Source organism: Haliaeetus leucocephalus, unplaced genomic scaffold (assembly GCF_000737465.1).
Source record: "Haliaeetus leucocephalus isolate CR32 unplaced genomic scaffold, Haliaeetus_leucocephalus-4.0 Scaffold808, whole genome shotgun sequence".
Classification (NCBI taxonomy): domain Eukaryota; kingdom Metazoa; phylum Chordata; class Aves; order Accipitriformes; family Accipitridae; genus Haliaeetus; species Haliaeetus leucocephalus.
This window is the reverse complement of record NW_010973244.1, coordinates 910,625-937,102: the sequence shown is the minus strand read 5'-3', so window position 1 is coordinate 937,102 and position 26,478 is coordinate 910,625. Positions and strand designations below refer to the sequence as shown.

Below are 26,478 nucleotides of genomic sequence, written 5' to 3'. Positions count from 1 at the left end.
GACACAGTTTTCTAGCCCTCCCCCCCCCCCCCCCCCCCGCAAAAAAAAAAGAAGTGAAAACAAAATCTACTTGGAATTAATCAAAGAAAAGTTTTTTTCCCCCCATCATTACTTTCTGGAAAAAAGAAGATTCAAATACTCTATATTATAAAAGGAACAGGCTTTATTGTTGTGTTGTGAAGAATACGTTAATCAAACTGAAAGGTAAAGAAACTGCATTTTTTACTTTTGTAATGTTTTAACATGAGATTCTTTTATTAAGAAACAGAGCTTAGGACACTATTTCTTAGAGAATGATCGTTCCTTAGGAACTCAGAAAATCTAGGTCCTAGTTCTGTGCCTGTCAGGCTCCCTGAGTGACCTTGGACAAGCTAGTTAATCTCTTACTAACTCATTTCTCCATCTGTAAAGTGTAGATAATCATAATTCCTTTGTCTCGCTTGTCCGCTAAGACAGGAACGTCTTTGGGAGCAGAAAATGTTACAGACTATGTGCTCACACTCCACACAGCCCAGTGGCCTGTGACCTTAGCCTGCTCTTCTAGGTCCTTTCCTAACACCCACTCCTACTCTTCATCTTCTTTATCTATATCATCTTTGTTTTGCAGGAGCAGATGGAGCTGTGAACTGCTCTAAGATGGCAACAGTGAACAGCCAGTATGACTGCTGATCACTGTGATTTGGTTCTGACACTCCAGTAAGGCACAGTGTGATGCAGGGTAGGCAAAATTACTGTGCTAAAATACAGACTAAGGCATTAGAGATGTCTGGCTAAGGAAACATCTTTGAAAAAGATAGTTTTTAAGGCTGCCTTTTCCATAGTCTTTTTATCAGTAATATTTTAAAGCGTACTCATCTTAGCAGAGTTGGGGCAATAATTCAAGCTAAATAGATTTATTTAATGTATTTTTGCTTTCAGTGTTGTCTAGATTGGTGAAAAGGAACTACCTGTATATTAAAAATGCTACTTTAATGACAGAATGGAAAAGCCAGCAAATGATAATGCCTCCTAGTCAGCTAGAAGTGGAGTAAGTGCTAAGAGCATCATTAGAGCTTCAGAAATCACTGAATGCTGCAACAAGAAGAGTTTGGGGCTGAAAGCAAGCCTGGCTGTTGATGAACAGAGGCAGCTAATGCTACCCCATGCTTTACACATTACTCTTTTCCACCCAGCCTAAGGATCCTGTAATCCCCCATTTCAGCTGACTGGTAGCCTGCTGTTTTCTGGAAAGACTTTCCTGTTGCTGCCCAGGCCTGGTGGCTGCATGCTCCTAGGCCCTCTGGAAGGAATTCAGCAAAGAAAAAACAAGGAGAATTACTGGGTGGAGGAAATGGGCTGAGAAGGGGACCCTCTTAAAAAAAAGATGAGGGGTAGGGTTTAGCTCCACAAGGGCACTCTGTGAAATTATGGAAGGGTGAGGTGCAAGCTGGCACTGTACATTTATGGCACACATTCTTGGACAATTCTACACAGCGCTTGCTTGTTCTGCTGCTGTGTCATTAATTCTGGTTGGTAGTAGGAGGGAGAGAAAAACCTTAAAATAATTGCTAAGAACATAATTTGCATTTAGGAGATCACACACTAAAGGTTATGCTGAGGTTTCCTGTAGAGATGTAGAGCAGAGAGCAGTAGTGTCCTGGCTCTCCCACAGTTTTCAGCAGCACTCAACTGCTTCCTACAGGCTAGAGCCAGGAATGAACACTGTTTCCAATATTTATATACTGCTTTTATTTCTCCTATATTTAGATACTGTTTTTATTTTCCCTGGCTGCTCCTGCAGCTTCTGAAAGTTTTAGGAATTTGAGTGAATTCCTAGCCACAGGGAGTGTGAGGACTCAACCTGTGGGGCCTGATGGGATGCAGGATACAATACTCCTCATTATCAGTTTGGCAGCCTGGTGAGATTCAGCTTCCACCACTTGCCAGTGGCAGACAGGACAGCCACAGCCCCTTTGTGCCATTCGTGTATTTGGGACTCTACATACAGACATCTCATGTTCCTTCTCATTACAGCAGCCCACCCCACAAGCTTTTCTCAGTTTGAAGAAGATGGCCCCAAACTGACCGTGACATTGATACTTAATGTACCCTAGCAGCTACGGGCAACTTCTCCAAACATCTTAGACACTTTTTCCCCTTTCTTAATAAGCGTAATTAAATCTTAGCCCACTGCTTTGAGACTGACTGATCAGTTTTCACACATTTAGCCTGTTACATACAGAAGTAACCAAGTTCCTTCGTAACACAGAGCACACCAGGGAGAGAGATCAGGAGGTAGAACACCTTTCATTCCTACTTGGGCATGTTCTTAACCCAGTGATTTGTCACTGCTACCTAGAAGAGAAAAACAAACACAAAATTGCCAAGTGTATAATCCAAGTCCCAAAGCGCTTGACATGAAAACATTGCTGTTATTTTTAAAGTTGGAGTATATCTTGTCTTGCATGCCAAATTTAATACAGTGTACACTTTCCCACTCTAGTCAAATAAGAAATGCTTAAGGGAGTGCCTCTTTCACTAGGGGCTGCCAGTACCAGATGCTGATTTACCATTCCTGGAAGCAGGGTAATGCTTTTGTGTTTCCAGGATCAGATCCGGCCTTACTGCGTGAAGGACTTCTTAATGTCACTAGGCAGGGAAGGCTCTGAACATGGTGCTGTGCCCAGAGCTCTACTGATGCTTCTCACGTGCAGAGCTTTTAAGAGAAACTCAAGGATGAAGACAAGTCACAGTCATAAAGTTTTAGTTGTGCTATGAAGACAAACTTCCCCAAATTCACAGTCACTAAGATCAATCTTGCTTATACTGCTTTCATACTGATGTATCACACTTGACCTTCTACAGAGTTGGTCCTGATTTACACTGGCATGAAATGAGTATTAGACTTAGGGTTTGATTCAGGACTAGACAAAAAATCTGACTAATGCTGTCAACAGAAAAAGGAAGATCACATGTTGCCAATTGCTTTGCAATGAATATTGATCAATATTGAACTTTGAATTAATGTGCTGTCTTTTATGAAGTCTTCGTAAAAGTTTGCTATAGATGGAAGTATGAATCAAACATCAGGACACTGCAAATAGTGAACAAAGCAGGGCATTACTACTTGTAATAAAAAGAAAGAAAGAAGTGTTTCAGCTTATCAATCTATTTTCTGTAACTAATTTAGGCAAAGGCATTATCTGAGCTCTGTTTTATCAACCATTGTTTGTGATTGCTGCTTTTCTCTATCACAACACGTATCTAACCTCATGCTCCCAGATTATGACTTTCCTAGGATCTGACAGATTTGGCCAGTCCTATATGAAGACTGAGAATGAGGGTTTCCTGAAAAAGATTAGATACAAGTATGAGGGCCATCTTCACTCTTCTTTGCTCCTTCCTCCTCTGTGATCTCTTTTCCTAGAAGGGAAGAGCCAGCAGATCTCTCTTGATCCACTCAGATTTTGCTTTAGTTTATTTCTGTTCATTTTAGTGGCCACATGAATCCAATCTTTCTTACTCATTATAATGGTGTATGGAGTAAAGGGAATACAGAGAAAGCAGTACTAGCTAAGAAACAGGCTGTTGGGGGCTTCAAGAAGCATCTGCCCTGAAAGACCAGAAGAGAAAGGCAAGGATGAGTACCAAATAGTTTAATACAAAATTAGAAAAACAGCATGTAAGTTAAGCCTCCTGTAATGCTGTGTAACAATACAGAAGAAATGTTGCTGCAATTCATAATTGATGAGCTTCAGACATAAAGATATTTCTGAGCAGATCAGAAAAAAGTCACCTGTTAGTATTATAGCATGCCACTAATGTTGGAGGCTTAAAAAAATTTAAGTGGAGGCTCTGGTGGGCCCACTAATTGGAGTTAATGAAATATCACAGTCTAGATGTTACAGCAGGATCATGGAATTTAACATTCCTTGACTTTACTCCCCATATTGCGGGCTATTAACATGGAATTAAAGCAATGTCCTCATATCATGGCTATAACATGGGAATATTAACTAGGAAAATGTAACTCCAACTTAATGGAATACGTTCACCACTTCAGGTCTTTTAGATACAGTAGAAGTAGAGGAATACAGTCAAACTGTTGAAAGTTTACAGGCTATTATGCTACCTTCTTCCCCTAGAAATACCACCAGACCTTTTAATCCTCCACTGTGAAAAGAGATGAAAACCTGCCTCCTGCATGATATTTTGATATTTCCATAACCTGTCCTAGCTATAACAAAGTAAAAATTAAAGAAAAACACTTGAAACTTATGAATTCCTTGAAACTACCACTTAGCTTTCATATTTGAGTGATTTGCAGCCAGAGATTTGATCCAATTTGTCTTCTATTTGAAATGTTTTCACCTGTGCCCATTTCCAGGAACCTCTGGGTATTTTACTAGCATAGATGCCAAGTGGCAGATAGGTCTACACTGTAATCAGGAGCAGGTGGAGTCCTACCCGAGCCCATTGAGTTCATGCCAATGCCACAACAAAAATGCAGTAGTATGGACTTCAGCATAGGCTGTATAAGTGTGCCTGGGATCCTGCATGTTTGCTTGGGTGGCTTGTTGCATTTAATGCCCTATCATAGTGCTTTCACTCTTCCTGGCACTGAATCTCGCTTCACAAAACCTAGCTTGGGGTATGTCAACATCTCTGCAATTTGCAGGGCAGACCTAGCCCGCACCACCATGCATTGCTAGAGGCCTCAGATTCCACAGGGAAAGAGGTTTATTCTGCAATACCTGGAAAGAACAAGGAAACAACTCATATTTCGACCCAGATGCGCTGCTGTTAAAGACTCTTTGGTCATAGCACTTATTTGTTTTGCACATAAATGCAGTTATTTTCTTATCCCGTCCCCAAGAGATGATCAGCACTGTAGTACTATAGCACCAGCCTCACAAAGAACACTCTGCAGATGTATGTCCATCTTGAGGCTCCCCCATCTGCCTGGCCTGTAATGAATCTTAAATTTTCTCAAGATCATTGCTTATCACCTGAACAAGTGCTGAAGAGTAAATGAAAATAGCCATCCCATGAAAAAAAAAAAATCATTTAATGGCTGAAACAAAATGCCATCACTGCTGTGATAACAAAAGGTTTAAAGTGCATTACTGTCACTTCTCTATACACTTGAGGGCTGGCTACTGGGTCAGATGGTGCAACAGTCCATGTAATCTCCTGAATGGAAAAAAATTAGGCTCAAAGTGCCAAATAGACGCCCACAACATAATATCAGGTAAAACAAACACACTCCTCCTAGCCCCCCTCCCCCCCAAATGTTACAGAAATAGAGAGAAATTCCAGTCATTTCTCATTACTGTGAAGGTCAGCCTAGCTGGGAAAATTGTTTCTGCTTTACAATTCCCCAAACTGTAGAAAGCAGTTAGAGTTCTGGACAAAAACTAATGTTGCATTCAAAGGGAAAAGAGGCTGATATGGCATTGCTGCAGTAATAAGAGAATTTTTTACTCTTTCCACTTCCCTGTGAACCTAATCAACTGTGACATGAGAAAATATACTGGGCTCACCCAGCCAGAATCTGACTGCCACCTGAAAATGTCCTCAATATTCCACTGTTTGGGACTTTACAATGATCCTTCCGACATCAATTTTGTACATGTACATCAAAATGCCATTAGAAATGCTTACAAACACCTCCTGCTCACAGGCCTGCACTCAGAGTCCAATCGAAGTCAGGCTGTAAAGACTCCCCAGTGGTTGACTAAAGGTTTCTTTCGATTACTCATATGAAAGCATTTGGTTATGGAAAGGCATCTTGGAGGAGCCTGGGGGATCTAAAGATCTCCCCCCGACCTCCCTTGTAAGTGCACTCGAATGTCATTAGGCGCAATATATATTGAAGGTACTTTAAAACCTGCCTTTAACATTTAATTAGTATCTGTTGACTTATTAAGTTTCCTCATTCTCCTTGAGATTTAACAAATAAGCCATACCTTTCCAAGGCTGCAAGTATGTGGCAGGGAGTGGGAAGGTGTACTGAAAGGAGAGAATGAGAACACATGGTATATATATCCTATCACACTCAGTTACATGAATGGTTATGTTCCTGCCTTCATATACATGAACTAATGCACACATACACCACATACATGACGCAGCTGTAAATTAATTTAGCCTTGATAAATGCTTTGCATATTTAATGCATTTCTTAGTGACACTTTTATTATTTCTCAGTGATGAGAAGCTGAATAAATCTCATGCACCTGAACACAATGATATTATCATCCTCTTCTTTTGTTCTAATATTTACAGGAAATATTACAAGTGTTTGACATATAAATCGAGCATTTGACTGACTTTAATAACCATGTGATCAATAAGAAGTGATATTTTTACAGTCTAAATTCAATATTTAAAGGGCCAGGGGTCACAGATCTTTATCAAAACACTAAGGCTAAAACTTCATTTTCAGAACCTGTAATTCCTCCTTTGTTTAAAGTCTGTATTGACCTAATATCATTAAAAGTCAAATTTTGCTCATAAAGTCTCAATCCTATTGGAGCTAGCATTTAGATATTTAGGGATTTATGTTAACTGTATATTCTAGAAGCATTTCAACACTTCCTTATATTAAAATTTGTGTTGAGTGACAGGAAGTCATTCAATACCTACATTAAGATTATTCTTTATCCTTGGAAGATACCAATTATTTTTAAAAAAATCTAATCAACCTTCATCATACATATGCTTCCTATGTATCTTATACTCATCTTTCTGTATCAATCATCTTTTAAAAATTTCCCCCTTAAAGTAGCTTAGGAAACATCCTTTCATTTTGCATGATTGCAAAATGAAAATCAGCCAGGTGCAATCCAAACACCAGGCAGCCCTCCCAGGAAAAGTAGTGCTCATGCTATGCTAAAGTGGCAGCTCTCCCATCCAAACAACTGATAGAATATCATGCAACCTATACATTCAGCCCCTCTTCTCCCCAGAGAGAACAAAGCCAAACCCGTCTTAGCTTGCACCTGGAATATTTACAGAGCTCCTTGTGGGCTTGTCTAGCACTTACAGAAATTGTTCATTAAAATTTCCAGTGGACAATTCTCGAACAGAAAAGACATACATAATTACACATAGTAAGTTACAGGCTCATGACCTTTCTCTGCTGTTGTTTAGAATTGTTTCCTTTGTAAAAATTACCCTGTGCATTGGGACAAGTAGGAGGATAAGTTCTCTTTCTGCCCTGATGAACAGTGAACTATTTATATTCCAAGACAGAAAAGTAAAAGCCCTCAAGCATTCATTATTCTGCCAAATCAGGGCACTCACCAGTACGTGGAGACCCTGGTTGAAGCCTCATGTCTGAATTAGGTGCAGTGAAAGGCTTGAACCTGATGCTAAGATACTGTTTCATAAGATGATTTCACCAGATGCCATGAACAGACTTGCTTTTCAGTGAATCTACAGTTTTCAACAAAAACTAATGAAAAAGAAGTCTTGAGTTGCCTGACTGTTTAAAAGAAGGTTGCTAGGCATTTTGCAAAGGAACAAGCTGTAGGAAAATGAGGGTGGTTATTGCCCTGATGATGACAAATCTCAGTTCTTGAGGTAAATTTCCTTTGCTCAGTGCTGGACCATTTCATTGGCATGGCTGACTTTATTCCATAGGGCAAACCCTGGTCTGTCAGCTGTCAGAAGTGGGAAGTGTACTGATCTTTTCTTTCTACTTTGTGAGGAGTATCCTCCTCAGATCATTACCCCTGTTGCCTTGATGCGCTGAATCACCCCCTGGGAAACTTAAAAACAGCACCCTAATGTGAAGATTATATTCAACAGTGTGCAGTTTTCCGGTTTACTGGAAGAATGTCACATTCAGCTTTTCTAAGCACCAGGTAGTATTTCTGAAGCCCATGGTGATTTCCAGGACAAGGATTAATTTAAAATATATTGTTACAAATTTTTTTGCAAATAAGTTTTAAACATTTTGATGGAAAAATTTATTGAACTATATTATTTCCATTGGAATTGAAACTTTTTGAAAGTGGTGGGCATTTTGATTGCGTTTAGGAAGCATATCCCTCCATAAGCTCCCAAAGAAAGTGTTTTGGTAGTACTGAAATTCCCCAGTTTGGGGCTCTTCATTTTGAATTCAATTTCTCAAATGGCATAGGGGTGCATGTGCATACGGTAAAGTAAAATGGATGACATTAGATTACACAGTTTTATTTCATCCACGTGAACCTTTGTCAGCTACCCTGTTTTTTCTGTTTTCTTTTTCTGGTTTGGAGTCAAATATTTGTTGAGATCATGGAGTATCCTTGGGTCCAATTTTTGCCTAATCCTAGCAGTAAGACTTTCCCCTGTGAAGAAATTACAAAACAGAATACAGCATGTCCAGAAAAAAATCCGCAAATTTCAATATCTGTTGCTCAGATGAGGGGCATGTCTCATCTGAAAATATGGCAACTTTTTTGGACAGTCCTGGAAAACAGAGCAGCATCTGGCTGGCCTTCAGACTTCCAAGTGAGGCTATAACCAGGACTGTGATCTTACTTTTTGTGATTTGGAGTAAAGGATATTGTTAACCTAAAGAAACAAATTAAGGCTTTCAGAATCACACACTGAAGATGAGGCTTGCATGTCCTTATTGATTCACAAAGGTAAATGGAGATGATGTATACAAGTGTTGAGCATTTTAAGGTCCTGTTTAGGTTGATGCTTGTCAAAGAGTATAAAGCCAGAGAACTGGGAGACGTTTGTACATTTCACTAGGTGGTTTGAGGGGTTTTTGTAGGTTTTCCATATAAATGAATGCTATGCAAGCCATGGTTACCATGAAATAGGTACACGGTGTCTAGTGCAAAATGGCAGTAATGACTTCATAAGTAATAGCCCCACCAAAGGCATCTCAGATGTATATGCTGACACTTCTAACTGCTATCCTTATTTTTATTTTGTGAATAATTGCTCTTTCTGTATGTGACTGCTTCTTTTTCTGCTGACTCCATTCCCCTTTTGACCTGCAGACCCCTCAGATAAATATCCCAGGGATATCCTTGTTGTGTTTCAAGACAGAGGGTAGTTTAATGACTTGTGAAAGTGTCTGTTTCAGCCTTTAAATAATTTACATGTTACCATGTTTTCCTCAGTAAACTGTGGTAATTTCCCTTCTAGAAATAATAGGTAAACCATTCTTGTAACTTACACTTTATACAACACTACAGTTAGAAAACAAAAAATGGAATTATCACCTGCTTGACAGGATCATCTCTACAGAAGAAAAGAATTAGGGTCTTTTGCTAACAGGAAACTTAAAACTTATTACTATGCTTCACTCAGGTATGTGTGAAAAACAAACAAACAAACAAATATAAAAAGGCAGACTTCTCAGCTGCCCACCTCTCAAGTAATTGGGCTGCTCTCAGGACTCACAAGCAACAGCACATCCCAGGGCAAAGCACATGTACAGTTGCCTTCAAAAGCCTTTTATTTTTCTTTTATTTGCTCACTTGGGGTCTGGACAGAAACTTCCTATGGGTAAGACCCGGCTCACAGACCATCAGTTGCATAGCTTTGATCTAAATGTGCTTTACTGCCTCTTCTAGTTTTCTTCTTGCTGGACTACTGACTGATGGTCTACATACAAGGTTTTGTACTTTTCCTACTACTTTCCTTAGTGTGTTTTTACCAATTTAATCCTTAGTATCATTGAATTAGTGTAAATATGAATTGCTTAGAGGACTTATAAAGCACTTATTATAAAGTTTCTTAATGATGATATCTTAATATGCCTATCTGTGAATTTATACATTTAAGAGCTCAGTAGCTCAGATAAACACAGGATATTGTATGAACCTGGCTGGCTTGGTCTGAATTTTGGCATTTGCAAATTGTCAGTTTCCTATGATATAACCTATAGACACGAGCAAGATTCTTCTAAGAAATCCAGGGGTTGAGATCCGTATTTTTGCGCCTTCAAGGGCTAAGTAATAATTTCTACAGTTCACATCAATGGGAGTGATTCAACCCTTCTGAAAATTAGATGAATGCTTATTCAAGAGACTAGCATTAGACTTTTGCACAGTGTTATTTAATTTTAACTTGTCTACACTCCCTTTGTCCAAAGGCTAATAGAATATAATTACACTAGGCTAGGAAAAATTTGATAATGTTGTAGGCAGCCTTACATTCAAAAATCCCTATTGTCACTTTTGCCCTGATAACTCTGTCAGTGACATACTATTTTATCTCTCAGTCATAATCAAGTGAGATGAAAAATATTCTGAGAAGCAAACGTATGAGGAAACAACAGGAGGTACACATCAACACGAAAGATGCAACAGCCCACCATGCACGTACTAGAGCAAAGGTCTTCATTGCCTTACTATCATAACCATTGGGTTTAAGCCTCTTTTCACAGATGCCAAAGGACAGTTTAAATTAGCTTCAACTATTGCATGACCAGGCTTGATTAAGTGATGGTTTCTGCTGGACTTCAGCATGCTGAGTAATACCAACTCTGGGAACAGTGTAATGGAAAGAAAAAGGACAGGATTTGGAATACATTTGGTGCTTCATTTCTAGCATTTCCTCATTCTCCTCAACTCTTGATGTAGCCAAATATCTTCATATCCACTTCTGAACAAGATTTAGGCTGCAATAACAAAGGTATATGATGAGCATATTTAACTAGCGCAATACTTTTACACAAATTTAAAAGCACTGCCCCAAGAAGACACAAACCTTTAACTAAATCAGTCCTCTACAACAAAATGGTGATTACATTGGGATAATTTCTGTATATACATAACTTTACTACGCATTTGTTTCATGGCATGGATTTAAGTTTGAGAAGCTTCCCTCTCTTTTTGAAAAATTAATGTGAACATTTTGGAAAAAAGAAAAAGAAAAGAAAACCCACATAAAGAGCATTAAAATTCTGGCTCTCCAGCCCCAGGAGCTGATCTTACACATTTGTAGTTAAGTATGTTAGCAACTCTCAGCTGTTTTGCATTGCCTACAAATTACTGATGTTGATACAAGTTAAGACTGAGTTCTAAAGCTGTTTCTCTTACTAGTGAGTGCTTGCTTTTCAACATTTTAAAGTGAAGATGTGAACAAACCTTTGAAAAGTGACTGAATATTTCAATGCCAATATATTTTGCATGTAAAATATAAAAATCTCTGTGTGTTGCATTTGAAATCTGATAAATATTTATTATCAATGCTGTTTGCTTTTAATCTGTTCGGGATATCATTCCTCCAGCTCTTTAGTACTTAAACAAAAATGGCATTTACATTACAATATTGCTTGCCAACAATCTCATTTTCTGGTTTAGTCAGCAGCCTTCATGCTTGATTAGTCTTTAATTATACAAATACCTACATATTAAAAAAGTTTTCTTTTTTTCCATACTTTGAGCATGTAATTATTTTCTCTTGCATGCAATAACCTTTAATTTTAGGATTAAGCAACTGATTCTCCTTAGTATGGATGGATTTTTTCAAGTGTTAAAGCAAATTTGGTTATTGTATTACGAGTAGGAAAATTAACTTTAGGAAAACCTTTCATTAGTGCATTTGACAGCACACTGAGCAGCTGACAGAAACTTCAAAATATTCAATATACTTGAAAACAAAATGGATACCAGTTCTGTGTCCTCTGAAGTCAACAGCAATACTACTCTGAATTCAGCAAGAGAGCGACTGGGGCTATACGATTCCTCTTTGGAATATTCCTTGCTTTTGTAGTACTAGTGTTACAGCAGTACCTAGAAGCCCAATGCACGATCAAGGCCTCATTGCATTATACCAAAAAACTGTAAAAGTTTGCAGTCTAAAGAGATCAAACAATGGTGGGAGAATCAACAAAAGAACAGAAAGACGAAGTGACATGCCAGTCAGTGACAGAGCTGGGACTGCAGTCTGGTGCTCCTGACTCCAACCACCCATTTACTAGAGCATTTTGCTTCCTGATGCAAATTATTTTTCAAAAGTGAATTCGGTAAGCAGAGGCATAACTTGATAATGAGATTAGACCTAGATATGCAGATTGTATGTGGCAGTAAAAGAACTCCCTCCCCTCCTTTCGCTGCAGTTTTTACTCATGAGAGCATGGACTGCCAAGTCTGGGTCTACAGGACTGACATATGTTGTCTCTATACCTGCTTGTACATTTGAAGTACCAGTGATTTCCCCCTAGACATACTCTTTGAATGTCTATGGGGAAAACATCAAGGATTTTTAGAATGGCTTGGTTTTCTCAAGTTTTGTTTATTTTTATATTTGTTTTACATGAACTGAAAATTCTGTCAGACACATTCTGATTGCATGGAGAACATATTTTATAGTCAGAAGAAAGTTAAAAAAAAAGGAAGCTGTAATTCTATAAAGTTGGGGAGGGAGAAGAGGGGAAACCTTCCTAATGGCATATTGAGCTTGCTCCTGTCTCATTTGAGAGCTATGAGAAACCTCGTGCCAACTTCCCTAGTAGTAATGTTAGGTCTCGTTATAAAGTGAAAAGTTGCAGACAGAGGTAGGACGGAAATTTACACAGCATCTTATTCCAGAGTGGTGATCAGTGTTACAATTTCAACCTTTCACAATGCCAATCCTTCTGGGTTTTCTGTGTCTCTGTCCCAGTGGAAAAGGTCAGTAGGAATTAAGGCATTATGAATAACAAAGACATTTTTTTTCTCCCCTCTCCTTCTCCCAACATTTTCCTTTTCCTCCCTAAAATCAGGCCCTATCCCTGAGGAATTATACACTGATGGAAGCTGCACCCTCAGATGAATCCTGGGAAGGTGGTTGACTTCTCCTTACTTGCCCCTATCTGGACCTTGATCCAGTACAGCCCTAGTTCTAATCATCTGCCCCCATAGCCCATGGAGCACCCATGTGTTGGCAGCTCTGCTTGGCACTCTGCGAGGTGTCCCCCACCACCTGGGGAAAGGTCAAGAGGAGATCAGCCCTCTACCACCTCCTGTCATGTTCCAGCTGGAACCAGCATTCCACAAGGATAGCACTGCCCAAACTGGGAGGAGAGCAACAAGAGACAGAGACAGCACTCCAGCTGGGTTTGGCTATCCAAATGGGATTGTAAGGTCACTATGGTGAAAATCATAAGAACATTAGCAACTAAGAATTTTTATATCACTTGTTATCACATTCATTCGGAATCATCTTCTGATACCAATGTATTGGCCATCACTACTACAGAGCACCGCTCTGTACTGTGACTGGGCCCATATTTTAGGGTTTTCCTTATAGCATCTGTATGTTTGCTAAGAGCCTAAGATCCTTCCAGGTCTGACTGCCTCCCTGATGCTTTTTACAAGCATACAAGTATTTCTTAAGAGGTATACAAAGATATTGCAGCAGTGATTGCTGCTTTAAACAATCTCAGCTCCTTTAAGAACCAAAATGCACCATCATCATTCCTTTAGTAAAAGGGATAAACCTAGCAATATATGATGTGCTATTTGCATACATCAGTTTTTCTTTTCTGGAAACTCAGCTTTGCCTTCCAATCTCTTTTACAAACATAACCTAGTTTGGTTCTCCAACTGGAAGCCTCACAGGATATTTGGTCATGTCTAAGCTATCAGAAATAAGTCAAATTCCTGTCCTGCAGGAAATTCTTCTAATTTAAGATCTAATTTCTGATGCAAGTGCAGATGAAAGATGCAATATTGAAATGTTTCAGCAAACAAAAAATTGCATTTGAAAATGGTGAAGTATTTCAGCAGATTTCAAATCATTACCATGAATTAAAATGTTTTCAATTTCTCTTGTTAAATCACTATTTTTTAGGCAATTCAATGTAATAAATTGTTTGTATACAACCTAAGCTGATTTTAAACAAAAGCTATCCTCAGTTCTTTCCATTTCCCAGGCCTAAAATAGAAAATTAAAATGAAATTTGGGGCAGGAGAGAAACCAACTTTGTGGAATTACATCATTGTTGGAAAAGAAAAATCACTTAGAAAATTCCTGATCAGTTTAAGGTACTACAGTATCAAAAAAAAAAAAAAAAAAAATTGGGCATATTTTAAAGGTAAGACAATTTTTTTTTTTCTGAGACTCACAGTGCTCATCTATTTTCATGTTCTCTTTCCTTTACTTAATTTCCTTTCTCAGCTGGTGGCAAATATCTTCATTTCTTGACTTTTTCCTGGATCAGCAGCAAAAAATATGGTGGTGCTACAAGATGGGTTGTCCTAAAAATCTTTCAAACCTTGCTGGTGGAATGAATACTAGGAAACCTGCAGAAGACTTCTCTTCCAGATGAAAATTTTATGGTGGGGCCCCTTAAGACCCACAGTCTATCTCGTTCTAATATGGATTCAACCAGTGATTTGTATGTTTGGTTTTTTTTTTTAAAAAAAAGGTTATAGTAGAATGCAGTATATTTGAAGTACATAATTTAAAAATAAATTTTAGGATCATCACATCTGTAAGAGACCAAGTCTGACTGTTGATTTCCTACCCGCCAGGACATGCCTTCTCATGTGCTGCTATATACCCATTTGCTTAAATGATCCTAATTTCCTCATATCCTAACCCACTAGGAGCTCTTAGAAATACACATTTTCTGACTTATGCCTGAGGTGGTAACCTCTGCCCTTTTAATTTTCCAATTTCCACATAATTAATTGTTGGTTACTTCAAACAACAATAGAAGGTTGGTGGAGAAAGGGGAAAAATGAAACAAGAGGGATTTGGAAAGCTCATGTTTCCAGTGCGACCCCTTGGATAAAAGGATATTTTTTTCTTTTGCCTAATTTGTTTCTAGTTGCAGCACTAAGGTCAGAATAAGCCAAGAGAATGAATGGAATAAACGTCCTGATGGGCTGCCCGAAGCTGCCTGGTGTTACGGATCAGCGTAAAACCAGCTCTCTTTCCTCTGCCTGGGCCGATGTAACTCACTGGAGTGGCAAATTACATCAGACCTACAGCTGTAACCCGACATTATGATTAATTTGATCAGTAATTTCTCCTGTTTTTCATTTTAATCGGTGTGACTATTCTGCTGTGGCAGGTCTTTCAGATCTAATTAAGATAAATTTCAGAGTAAAAGACTTGGCAGAATTTTCGAGTCAAATCCGAGCGTCAAGTGTGAAGACCTGCAGCACCAGTCAATCAATTTCCAGTAAAGACGGCAGGCTGTAACTCAGCAATCAACCCATTAACACTTAAGCAAATTTCATAATCTCCAGGCCTGTGCTTAGTCACTCTCTCAAAACATTCTGGCTACCAATAAAAAAGAAAAAGTATTACTATTTTTTTAAACACCTGCTCTAAACTGCCTCTACTAAAACCATCAACAGAATTCACAAATGGACACTCTGATAGATCTCAGCAATACTGCTGAAAAAAGGCTTAATTTTGGACTTTAAAATACAGTCTGGAATGGCTTTTTTTTTTTTCTTTCTTTTTTTTTTTTTGAGGCAGTACCTAGAAGATGAGCAACCTCTTTTAGGTGCTTCTTTGTACAAGGAGCCTTGAATGATATGACATCAGGGCTATACCACTTCCAGAACATTGCTCCTCAATCAGATTCAACAAGCCCACTAGGTTCTCCGTGTTCATTTGGTCCACTGGCTTCCAAGTAGAAGAATTTTTTTCCCACAGAACTAGAAACCAGTGATGACTTGCAATTTTTTTCTTTTTTTTTTTTTTTTGCTTTATTACAAAGGGGTGAGGGGTATGGAAAAATAGGGGGAAATAAAGTAATGTTTTGGGATATTGTCTACTTCCCTGAAAATTTTTGGAAATACGAGTGCAAAGAGAAATTAAGAGAAATGAATGCTAGCAAAACAGATCCACTGGATTTAAAAGAGTATCCGAGGGGCTGTGTCAATTTTTTCTGTCCCTAAGATCCCCAAGGGTCCTCCTCTCTGCCTAGAGAGGCTTTGGAAATAGAAGAGCTTATGGGACATGGATACTTTCCCAAATTTTTCCTGGGAGGATATTATTTATTTATTTCCCCATTTATTAAATACTTCAGTTGCTTTAGGGAGTTTATTAAATGCTCCCATTTCAGGAGCCAGAGCTTGCTAGGCAAACAGTTCCACTTTCCTTCAGAGAATTCTCTAGCAAATGGTTTCCTATATTAGCCTCAGCTTCTGCCCCTTGGGTGCTAATAATGCCAGTTGTTTTGCTCGAAGATTAATTTCCTTTGCTTTAAATGTGAGTCAGACACCAGTACTCCTTGTGCTTCTGAAAATAGTAACACTTGCAGAGTATATTTGGATGGACCAGGCAGCCAGTGCTCCAGCTGAGAGAATGTTTCCTCAGGGAATGAAGAGACTTGCTTATAAAGTCTCTTTGAGAACCCTTAAACATCTCTTTGCTCTGTTTAAATGCAGTATTCAGCAGCTTTACAGTGTGAAGTCCCAATGCCTCAAAGACCCCAAAAAGCAGTGAGCTTCTGAAAGAAGGAAGACAGCTGAGGAGGAGATCTGAAACCCTACTCAGTCCTGTGGATGGATGCAGTCTTACACATAACTGAAACTAGCCTTTCTGTGGAAATGACGCCCATGCATCTCCATGTAGACACGAAGGGTAGCAGCCCTCAGACAAGCTAGCCATGCCAGGAAACCAGCTTGCATACCTCTGCCCTGTGCACTGGGGCCAGGGAGCATGGTACAGCACAGTGCAGAGACACCCGAGTGTCCAGCTAGGACAAACTGCCATCTTGCCTTATCAGAGTGGCCTAGACGGTGGCAGACCCAGAAAGGGTGAGGAGGATCATGGAAGTGCCCAGAAGAGGTAAGAAGAGAAGAAGAAAGGAGGCCCTGGATGCACCGAAACTCAGAGCCAACAATTTCTCAGGCAACGTTCAAGTTTGTGAACAGTAATGTCTGTGTGGTTCACAGAACTACTGTCGTGCCAGAAGGAACAGCACAAAAACAAAAGGAAGGGACCTGAATCACAATAGCATTTGCAATGGGTAATAGCATGTGTGTGTGTGTGGTACATCAGTATGACCATGACTTTCTAGCTAGTGGAAATTTTTACACAAGTGCTTGCCTCTTCCACTCATGAAATCACCTTTATCAACCCACAAAAATAGCTGAAATATTGTAAGAATACTCAGAAATTCAAAACTGTCAGTAGAACAAGATGTTCAAATCTTTCTGGATCTGATTCAAAAGAGCAGGGGATGAAATATGCAACATATTCTCAAAAGTTCACCAAGCTCAACTGAATTTAGCTGAGTGTAGGGGAGTTTCCATGCTATTAGTTTAGAGCTGAGACCTAGGTCTTGCCAGTACCTCCTGGAAATCCACCTAAGATCAGCACTTCAACAGGCTCACTCTAATCAGCTGGTGGGCATGAACCTTCCTGAATAAATGTCCGCTGTACGTGTCTATATTATCTATTGCCTTGTGATGCGCAATATCTCACTCCCTATTGAAACCAAAAATTAGGAAATTTTGGAAAATGTGTTCAAAGCACTGCGCTTGCTCACTGTTTATAAAATATTTCTTTGTCAAACTGATTGCTAAGTAACTTGAGAACAGATTCAGTCATACATTGCACAGTATCATATGCAGGAAGAAGGCTAGATAATTTTAGCAAACCAAAAAAACCCCTCAGTGGGATTACTGGTGTCATAATCTTGATCAAGTTTTCCTGATCTCAGGATTCAATAAGCATGAGAAAAATACAGCAGGTCTTGGATATGATCACAGACATAAAGACAGCCCATGACTATAGGCCTTGCAAACTTATCCCAGCTGCCTTCCTCAAACCAACAGACACTTGGTTCTTTCTTTTGTATGTTAAATATATGTAAATTATCAAAGTGTCACTAAACACTGAGATTTCTTTAACGTAGATTTTTCCTTAATGAGAAGCTAACCAGTGAATGAGGTTGTGGGGGAAGGGAAAGGGCGGTTTGGTTTTTGTGACTGTTGGAGCCTCAGGCATCTGTGGACACATTCTCTCTCATTTACAGTGAGTGTTTCAGCCTTTCTGCTTTTCTTTTCTCCTTTGTTATAAAAGTGTTGAGGTTCCAAATACATTATTTAAGATTAGTATGAAAATTTAATCTGAAAGAGGTTCTGGTTTTGCTATCCTAGAGTTTGCTATTACTTGGAAGATTTTTCTGCTGTTGTCATCTCCTCACTTCCCTTCTTCCCTCCTTTTATTATTGTTTTTTTCTCACGCATCATCTTCCGTCAGCTGCAGTTGTTGTAGGTAGGCTTCTATAACAAAAAGGTGCTTTAGGAAAGAGTTCTGAAAACGGTCAGAATAATTTTACAGTGGGGCAATCCCTGGGGGATTTCCTGTTTGTCTGTTCCTATTCGCACATGAACAGAACAGTAGAAATCATTGGGAATTCTTCTATTCCTATAGTGCAGCTCTCCCTTTGTAGATCTAGCTGTGGGTACGTTCATCTTATCCATAGCACTAAAACATACAGTGAGTGTCAGCACCAGAAGCTAACCTCCATTTGGAGCCAGTTAAATATATGTTGCTGATACAAAGTGCCTTATTCTGGTAGTCAAGCAGAATAATTGGCTCCTTAGTACTTGGCTCATCTGATTTTATACAGCATATAATCAAGATCTTATGGCTCCAGAAATTTAATTGAATGGAAACCCTGTAAGAGGTGCTAACTATGCTTTGAAGTTGCAACATGCTGACCATTCAAGAACCTGTGTAATTTGCCATGTAATAACACTAAACATTCACAGGAGAAGCATATTTGGAGAAGTGTATTTTCCCAGAAGTAAAGGCTTCAAAGTCCCTGATATGCAGCATCAGACAGGTTGTCTTTCACCTCTGGATTCCTTTGTCTAAATCAATTGATGCAATGAAAGTAAAAATCAGACTACGATTATCTATATGAGGAATTTCACCATTTTAAAATGAAAGGATGAAAGTCTTCCGTCATCTACCTCACCCACCACCTCCTGAAACACAGCTCTGCTTTGGAAAATTCTCCTCTGGTTTGTTGCCTTTTGCAAATCAGCGATGACTCTGGTTCTGCAGTGTTTTGCTTTTACCAGCATAAATCTAGAGCATCATCACTAATGTCAGCACAGAATCCAGGCACTGGAACCTAAAGTGAGGTTTTTCATCTTTCTACACAATCATTAAAAGACTTCCTAAAAATAATAGTTTTGTAACTACAATCCAGCCCACTGAACTGAGTAAAGAAGAGTGATAAAATTAGAGCAGAGTATTACAGAACAATCTGACAAGAATCGTTCTGAGACTTTTAGCTGGTGTACAATGCACTGGTATTATTAATTTCTGATCAGCTAGCAAAAGTACCTCACCCAGGTATACCTAAGCAAGTCACTTTCATTTAATTTGCCTTCTGAAGGACATGACAGCATCTGTACATTTTGAGATGTAATTGCTGTTATCCTTCAGAGTTTTTTGAAACAAACACAATCATCCTCCTGAATTACTGACTTTCCATGACAATTTTTTGAGGTTGCATTGTTCTAAACTAATATCTTTCAGACAGATCCTGAATAATGTAAGAGGATAAAGCCCACATGAAAAAATCAAGAATTCAGAAATGAAATTTAAGCTGTCAAACTTTAACTTAGTTGATCTTTATTCCCTTAATATTCTTCAAACAAAACCCATTTCATTCTAGTTCATAAAGAACATTACCTTAGAGGCCATAATATCTCTGAATTTTGTTCTAGGTCGATTTTTAAGTTAAAGCATTAGACATTAAAAAAAATCCACATTCTAAGTAGCTATTATGAACTGGATATATGAACTGCTGTGAAACGTGTGCTCCCTCCTTTTTTTTTTCTTTTTTTTTTTTATGTTTGTGCAGAAGAAAAAAATTTCAGATCCAGTCCTCAAGCTAGATGTACGGGGGTAAAAAACCTTTTCACTGCAGGGTTTAGAATGCAAAGCCAAATTTCATAGAGATCTTACCACTGCTCTGCTTCAGAAAAGTACCCAAACACATCCTTCAACCATATATAAAGTGCAACAGCAGTTCCTCTAGAAATATTTCTGAGCGTCCCTTGTTTGCATATTTAAGAGTCTCACCATTCTCAGCAATATGACAGACCATGTTTCAAGTTCTTTAGCATTTCTTAGGGAAGCTTAAGAAGTATTACACTTGCTGTAGAAATGCTGTAGAAATAGCTAGAAGGCCAAACTAATGGCCCTACACACATCACTAAGGTGAGGCCTGAAGTACCATCCTGAATTCTGGCTTCTCTTCTGGATGTCAGCACACAGCGTATTTGTATCTGTGAACAAACTTTGGGTTTTCATGGCTATTTAAATGGCAAGAATCAGAGCGGAAAGAACATTAAAAATACTTATCCCCCAATTTATTAGTAACTCTTTAATGTTGAGCCAGAGCTGACAGCTAATGACTTCTAATTCCTTGACTGTTCTGAAAGTGTCCCAGTCACGCAGCTGGCTTAGCAGTACTGGCTGAGCTCAGCCCAGTGGGAATGCCAGACCTCTCATGCTAGTGTCTTTCATTAACTCTAATCTCAGTTCCTAAAAGGCTTAGGGGATAGTGTTTGAACTAAAACCACCTCAGAGTACCTCATTCCCTCCTTCCACTTCTGTTGAGTCTGCCACATCCAGACTGCCCTCAGAAGGGTAGTTGTGAAGATAAGCATGCTAAAGAGAGCAATGTGCCAAGGTATCTCCATGAAAACATTGACATTGGCACCTCCTGTGCAAGGAATTATTGGTTTTACTTACTTCTATTGTACTTCTGCAAGTGAGATGTGACCCTGGAGAGCTAACAGTAGAAAGTGCTTCTACTGGCCTGTACCTGTAGGTCACAGATGAGACTGGAAGTACTCCAATTCAGTTGAGATTCACCCTGGGACCAGAGGCTGTATGAGAGCTAAGACTTCAGATTCAGCGTTAGTACAACCCTCCTGAGATATGTTCACTAAGATAATCCAACTTCCTCCCTACCCCAACTCTAACTTATGTGTGCATTTGCTTTGTTTGGAAAACTGAATGCCTTTTGTAGCACAATATTTAGCAGGCAGTTTTAGCAACATATAGCATATACAGTTAGTGTCCATACATTACAGCTGTACTAAGACAATAAAATGTAACAGAAGCTCCTCTGGAAATATTCCTGTCTGTCAATAATCTGCATACTAAAGAGTCCCAAAGCACTCACTAGCATGATAGACTGGGCATTAAGTGGTGCCTAAGTAACCCTTAAGACAATACACAGAAGAAGCTCTAGGAACATTATGCTCTACTATAAGCAAAAGCTCAGGAAGCAAGGACACCTCTCTTGTGGACTTTTAAGTCTATTATCTAAACCATTAAAAAATCAGATTTGATGCAATTTAGTTGAAGCTCAGATTAATGCAGGTTTAACTGGCCACATGGCAAACACAGCTTCTTGTAAACCAATTCCCTTAATTGTTTGAAAAAGGATTTTTTAATTACTAAGCTAATGCAGTTTAATTTCTGCAGGAAATGGAGCCGAATCCATCAGTGTGGATAAAACCTTTAAAGTGGGGTCTCAAAATTTAGAGAATAAAGTGAATAGAGACTTTGCTGGTTTCTAAGTGCAGTTCAACTGCCCAGTTAAAGACACTCTGCTCACTTCACAGACCACCCTGGTGTTTATTCAGACTCATACTTGTGGGTACTGTCAAAGCTGTTCTTGCAGGACGTGAATATAGCATGACACATGTAGTGCGAGAAAACCCAAGTAAGAAATTAGGACCACTGGATCAGAGCTCTTCTGTTTCTGCCTGGGAATTCCAAGACAGGCAGAGCCCAGCATTAGTGTAGGTGCCACAGATGTTGGTCTATTAGAAAACATCTGTGTCATTGGAGTGAGCATCTAGGAAAGGCATTAACTGGCATTCTTAGCTTTGGAATATATACTGAGACTCTTAACAGAAGTATTTGATTCTTAGCAGGATAAATGTTGGGACTGTCATTTTAAGAGGAAGGATAACCCATCCATCCCTTGCACATATCCACCAGCAGAAGCTTAATTTCTTTTAGGAACAGTCAGGATCATCTGCTAATGAACAGCTAACTTTGCTGTCCTCATAAGTTACCACAAAGGGTGAATGACTGCTGGACGAACGCCATTTGCAAAGGTCACATGCTGAATCCATGGAAAAAATTACATCATTTTCTATGGGTTATATGATATGGACTTTAAAAGCAAAAGAGGAGCAGACTAGGACCATCATTAGTTATGCTTTTCTGGTTTATCAGGCCTTTTAGCTGTTCTAAGCTGCATGCCTTAAGGATTAACTAATACGAGGTAGAATTTCTCAGCCTGTATGGTCAGAAGGTGTAACCTTCACATGATTTCCCCTTGCAGGGGGAGAGTATGCACTTTCTGTTGTTAGACCGTCAGAGACTTGTACATAGCGTCCTACCTGCAATGGATTTGGTGAAGTAAGAGGAGATGGAAGGCCATGCCCTGGTGACTGGCTAGGTTTCTGGGGGGAGCTGGAGGACTGTGGGGCTGGAGGCGGTTGGCTCTGGCTCTGGGACTGTGTTTGGTTCTGCTGTGGTGGTGCTGACGGCTGTGGCTGCTGGGTCTGCTGGGGTGGCTGTGGAGTCTGTGCCTGCTGACCTTGCTGCTGCTGCTGGCTTTGCTGCTGTTGCTGTTGCTGACCTTGTTGCTGCTGCTGTTGATGCTGGAGCTGCTGAAGATGCTGAAGCTGTTGAAGCTGGGAGTTCAGGGATGAGGTAGCTGTGAATTGAAGAGAGGGAAGGGAGTTATGGAGGTTTCAGTAATACCTACTGTATTAAAAATATTCTGGATTAAATTCTTATTCTGTTACATTGTGGGGCATACTGCCCACTGAGGTCAACTGGCCTCAGACTTCAGGTTGTGGCAGGAAACACATTCCCATCAATAACAGCCTGTGGTTCTGCCAGTGCAGTTCTGTGGTAAGAGTTGGACTTCACTGGAGGCAATGAAAACAAACCTTTGGAAGGGCTACACCTCTGCACACAGGACAGGCACCAGAGCTGACCAGCAGCCTTTGCTCAGACAAGCTTACCAGTGAAGCCAATGGAAATTTGAAAAAATGGAAGGCTGCCTAGAGAAGAGGCGAACAGGATGCCACTGTACACAGCATAGCAAGAACTCATAACATGAACTGGTGTGGTTATATAAAGAAGGAGAAAACCATAGTTGTAAAATAAAGGATGCTCTGAAAAGAGCTTTGTCATGTCTTTATACAGCAGATGTCAGGAAATAAAACACTCAGCTGTAAAATTTCTTGTGCAATGAATACGTAGCAAAAATACCCAATAAAATGTGTGTGCCTTTGAAATTAGCACTGCTCCTTATCATTCACATCTAAAAGCTGTAAAGTTCCTCTTATGAAATAGGGTGCACTTGCACTGCTGACTTACTCCTGGCAGTAAAGGTCTGTCATATTTTGCTAGCATGTGCTCCAAATGTGAGGCTTGGAAACCAGTGGCTCACATCAACCTGCTGGCACAGAGGAGCAAACTTTATCTCCCAGAGACACTTTCAAATTGGCTAGGGCATTCATTAAATTCAGGAAGGCAAGAAGTGTGCCACAAGGATGTCACCAAGGAAGAACAGCTTTAAGCAGCAGCCAGAACATCACAGGAACATGATGCTTTCTGGCGTTATGCCCTGAATAAGTCACCTGGGTCTCCAGCCTCACCCACTTTAATCAACATCTTAGGGGTTGTGGTAGACAGCTGTAAGATCCCAAGAGGAATGGCTTACAAGGTCATTGCACTATTTTGCACTCTGTATACTGCTTTGCCAACGCCACTCTGTATTCTAATTTCCATCAGCAGAAGCCAAAGTAAACTGGGAATGAATCAAATTTGTTATTTCTAAAATGGCATTCAGATTTCATGGCCAGAAATTCTGTTCACCAAGTTATTTGTGGATTGGCAGATAAAGCCAAGTCATCTCCACTTTCTTTTCATGCCGACATCCCTATTTCAGCTTTCTAGATGTCTATGCCCTGGGGATGAACCTGAGGTCTTGGTATGACTTATGAAATCAATGAGCCATGAACTGGAATAAGCGAAGAAAAAAAGAATAGAAGACAGAGAAAGATGAGGCAGAACGGGTAAGCCAGTATAGGCTTTATGAAGGAAAAGTAAAAGGCTTGGTAGGAAGAGCTGTTGGTCATCCATTCCTATAATCATAGCTGCTCTAAATTTTCTTTCACCAGAGGCAGGAATCAAGCTACAAATATGCCTTTACAAGAATTATAGTCATGTATGTGACTTCAACAAAGAACCTGAATAATGCAGAGAAGGAGGACTGGTAACACCAATATATTTCCATCAGGAAAGTTCCTAATGGAAGTTTTGTGTTTCAACATAAAGCAGAGTGACCACCAGATTAAAAACATGCATGGTATTTCATGCAAAAGAAATCAGCCTGGAGAAGTAAGGGTACACTCCCATCAACTCCATGATCAGAACTCGTATCTAAATGCCCCAAAGCCAAGAGGGTAGTAAGTGGAAATATAATCTAAGGCGTATGAAAACAAAGAATGGAGAAGGTGTGTATACAAGAAAGCAACTGCACAGACAAATACTAACCATAGCGTGAAGCATCTCAGAGAGCAAGGAATACTATTCACCAATTCCATCTGTAGGTATGTACACTGAGGCGGAAAGACCCTTCCCATTCCCATGAGGTAAAAACTAATCTAGACCAGCTCTTTATCTTGTGCAGGCCATTTCCTCACCTGTGATAGCTTAGCAGTCTGGACAAACCTTTGATAACCAGAACCAAGACTACAAATACAACATGCCCTTACTGCTTCCACAGACTCCAGTATAGAAATTAATGCAAAGACACCCTACAGAAGCATAACTTGTAATACATGCAGCTCATAGAGAGGAATGAGGGACCGTTTCATATCCTATGTGCACAACTGGACAGGAAGAGACAAAACTTTCTCTATAGCAAACTATAGTGGGGGGGGGTTTGTACTGCAATGCTCCCCAAACCCTTTTGCTCCCACAGGGCACTCCTAAAGGCCACAGCTTGGAAGAATGGATTTGTCAGAATGCCATATGTTGTATGCAGGGCACTTGGGACAGGCATGTAGTAGGGGACAGGCAAAAGCATTCGAGGTGGAGGAGAAGCCATCTACTGCAACATTTTTGGAGCACAGAACATGTTTGGCTCCTGGAGTTATGCCTTTCAGCTAGAATTTGGAAAATATGGCCAATAATTAAAAGAATGCTGGAAGTATCAATTTGAGATAACATGAGGTAACATAGGACAGAGGGATCACTATGATTCTGATAACATAAGAGAAGAATGGTAAAGAAGCCCAGAGTGTAAAATAAATGAAGTTTCTTGACAAACTAAAACAAACAAAGGGGTGGTTACATTACATTGCAATAAGTTTATTATTTTGTGCGTTTGCATGTAGCTCAGAGCAATCAAAAGACTAATATTTAATAATTATTCACATTAGTGTTCACCACAGAGTATATGATTTTCTTTCAGGATGCTTTCCTTGAAATATTGCCAAACAGTGATATAAGCAGCCTTGCAAAATTGCAGTCTAAAGCATAGATACGGATATACAGAAATAGTACTGATATGTTTGTTTACCATTGGACAAAAATCCACACTTATTGAAATGCGGTTCTCCTAAATGTATGAATCTGCTGAAGAAAGAAAGATTATATTGTTGCACGTGTTGCGATTTACTTGCTAGAACAGCCATCCTAATGGTGTAGACCTCAGTTTCATTAATGAGTCATGCCTTTGATCAGCTGTTGAATTACATTCTTAAAAATTAAATCTTCAAGCTTCCATTCTCCACAAGACCAATACTCTCTTTAATGGACATTTTGATTTGCACATTCTTTCTTCTGCCAATACATAAAACAAGAGGCAGAATCCAGAGGGAAGAAAAAGAGGAAAAAATGCCTCAAGAGCTTTTTTTTTCACCTAAAATTTTGCAGGTTCAGGTCCTACTGGGCTGCTAATGTAACCAATGTCGAATGACCATCACCAACATACTTCTGTGCATTGACAATGTGAGCAGATGCAATCACTCAGGAAGCCTGATCTGTCCAATGAATGAAGAGAGTCTGAAGTTGACTTGGAAAACATCAAGTTTGTAAATTCTGTGGGCATGCCCAGCACTCCCAGATGATGGCTTGATACGGAGATTTTTTCATCCCCATCCAGGAGCAGAAAAGCTTTGCATTCAGTACTGCTCAATACTTGAATGTTGGCCAATGCAGGAATATCAGTATCTCTACCATTCACTTTTGTACTGGAAGCGCACTCATTCTTGCAGGGGCAGAAGGTGGTCCCTTGGGGAAAATTTTGTTGATGGAGAAAAGTTACTTCATGGAAAAGTTTCCAAGTTCATTGCCAGCAACTGCACAAAATTATTCAAATAACTTCTTGTCTTTTCATATAATTCCTTTAAAAAGCCTCTCCAAAGCCTACTATCATGCTGAGCTATAAATTGCATTGAAGTGGCTTAGTGAGGTATGATTGTTTAACATGCTGTTGCTAAACAAACAGATATGGAA

General features: G+C 39.5%; 1 protein-coding gene across 1 annotated transcript in view; it reads right to left on the bottom strand.

Moving 5' to 3' along the window:
• POU6F2 (POU class 6 homeobox 2) overlaps positions 1–26,478 on the bottom strand; it is a 255,820-nt gene that overhangs the window by 76,219 nt on the left and 153,123 nt on the right. The window contains exon 4 of the mRNA XM_010581772.1: positions 22,338–22,657. Coding sequence (XP_010580074.1) covers positions 22,338–22,657 — 320 coding nt within the window. The remainder of the gene's footprint in view (positions 1–22,337; positions 22,658–26,478) is intronic.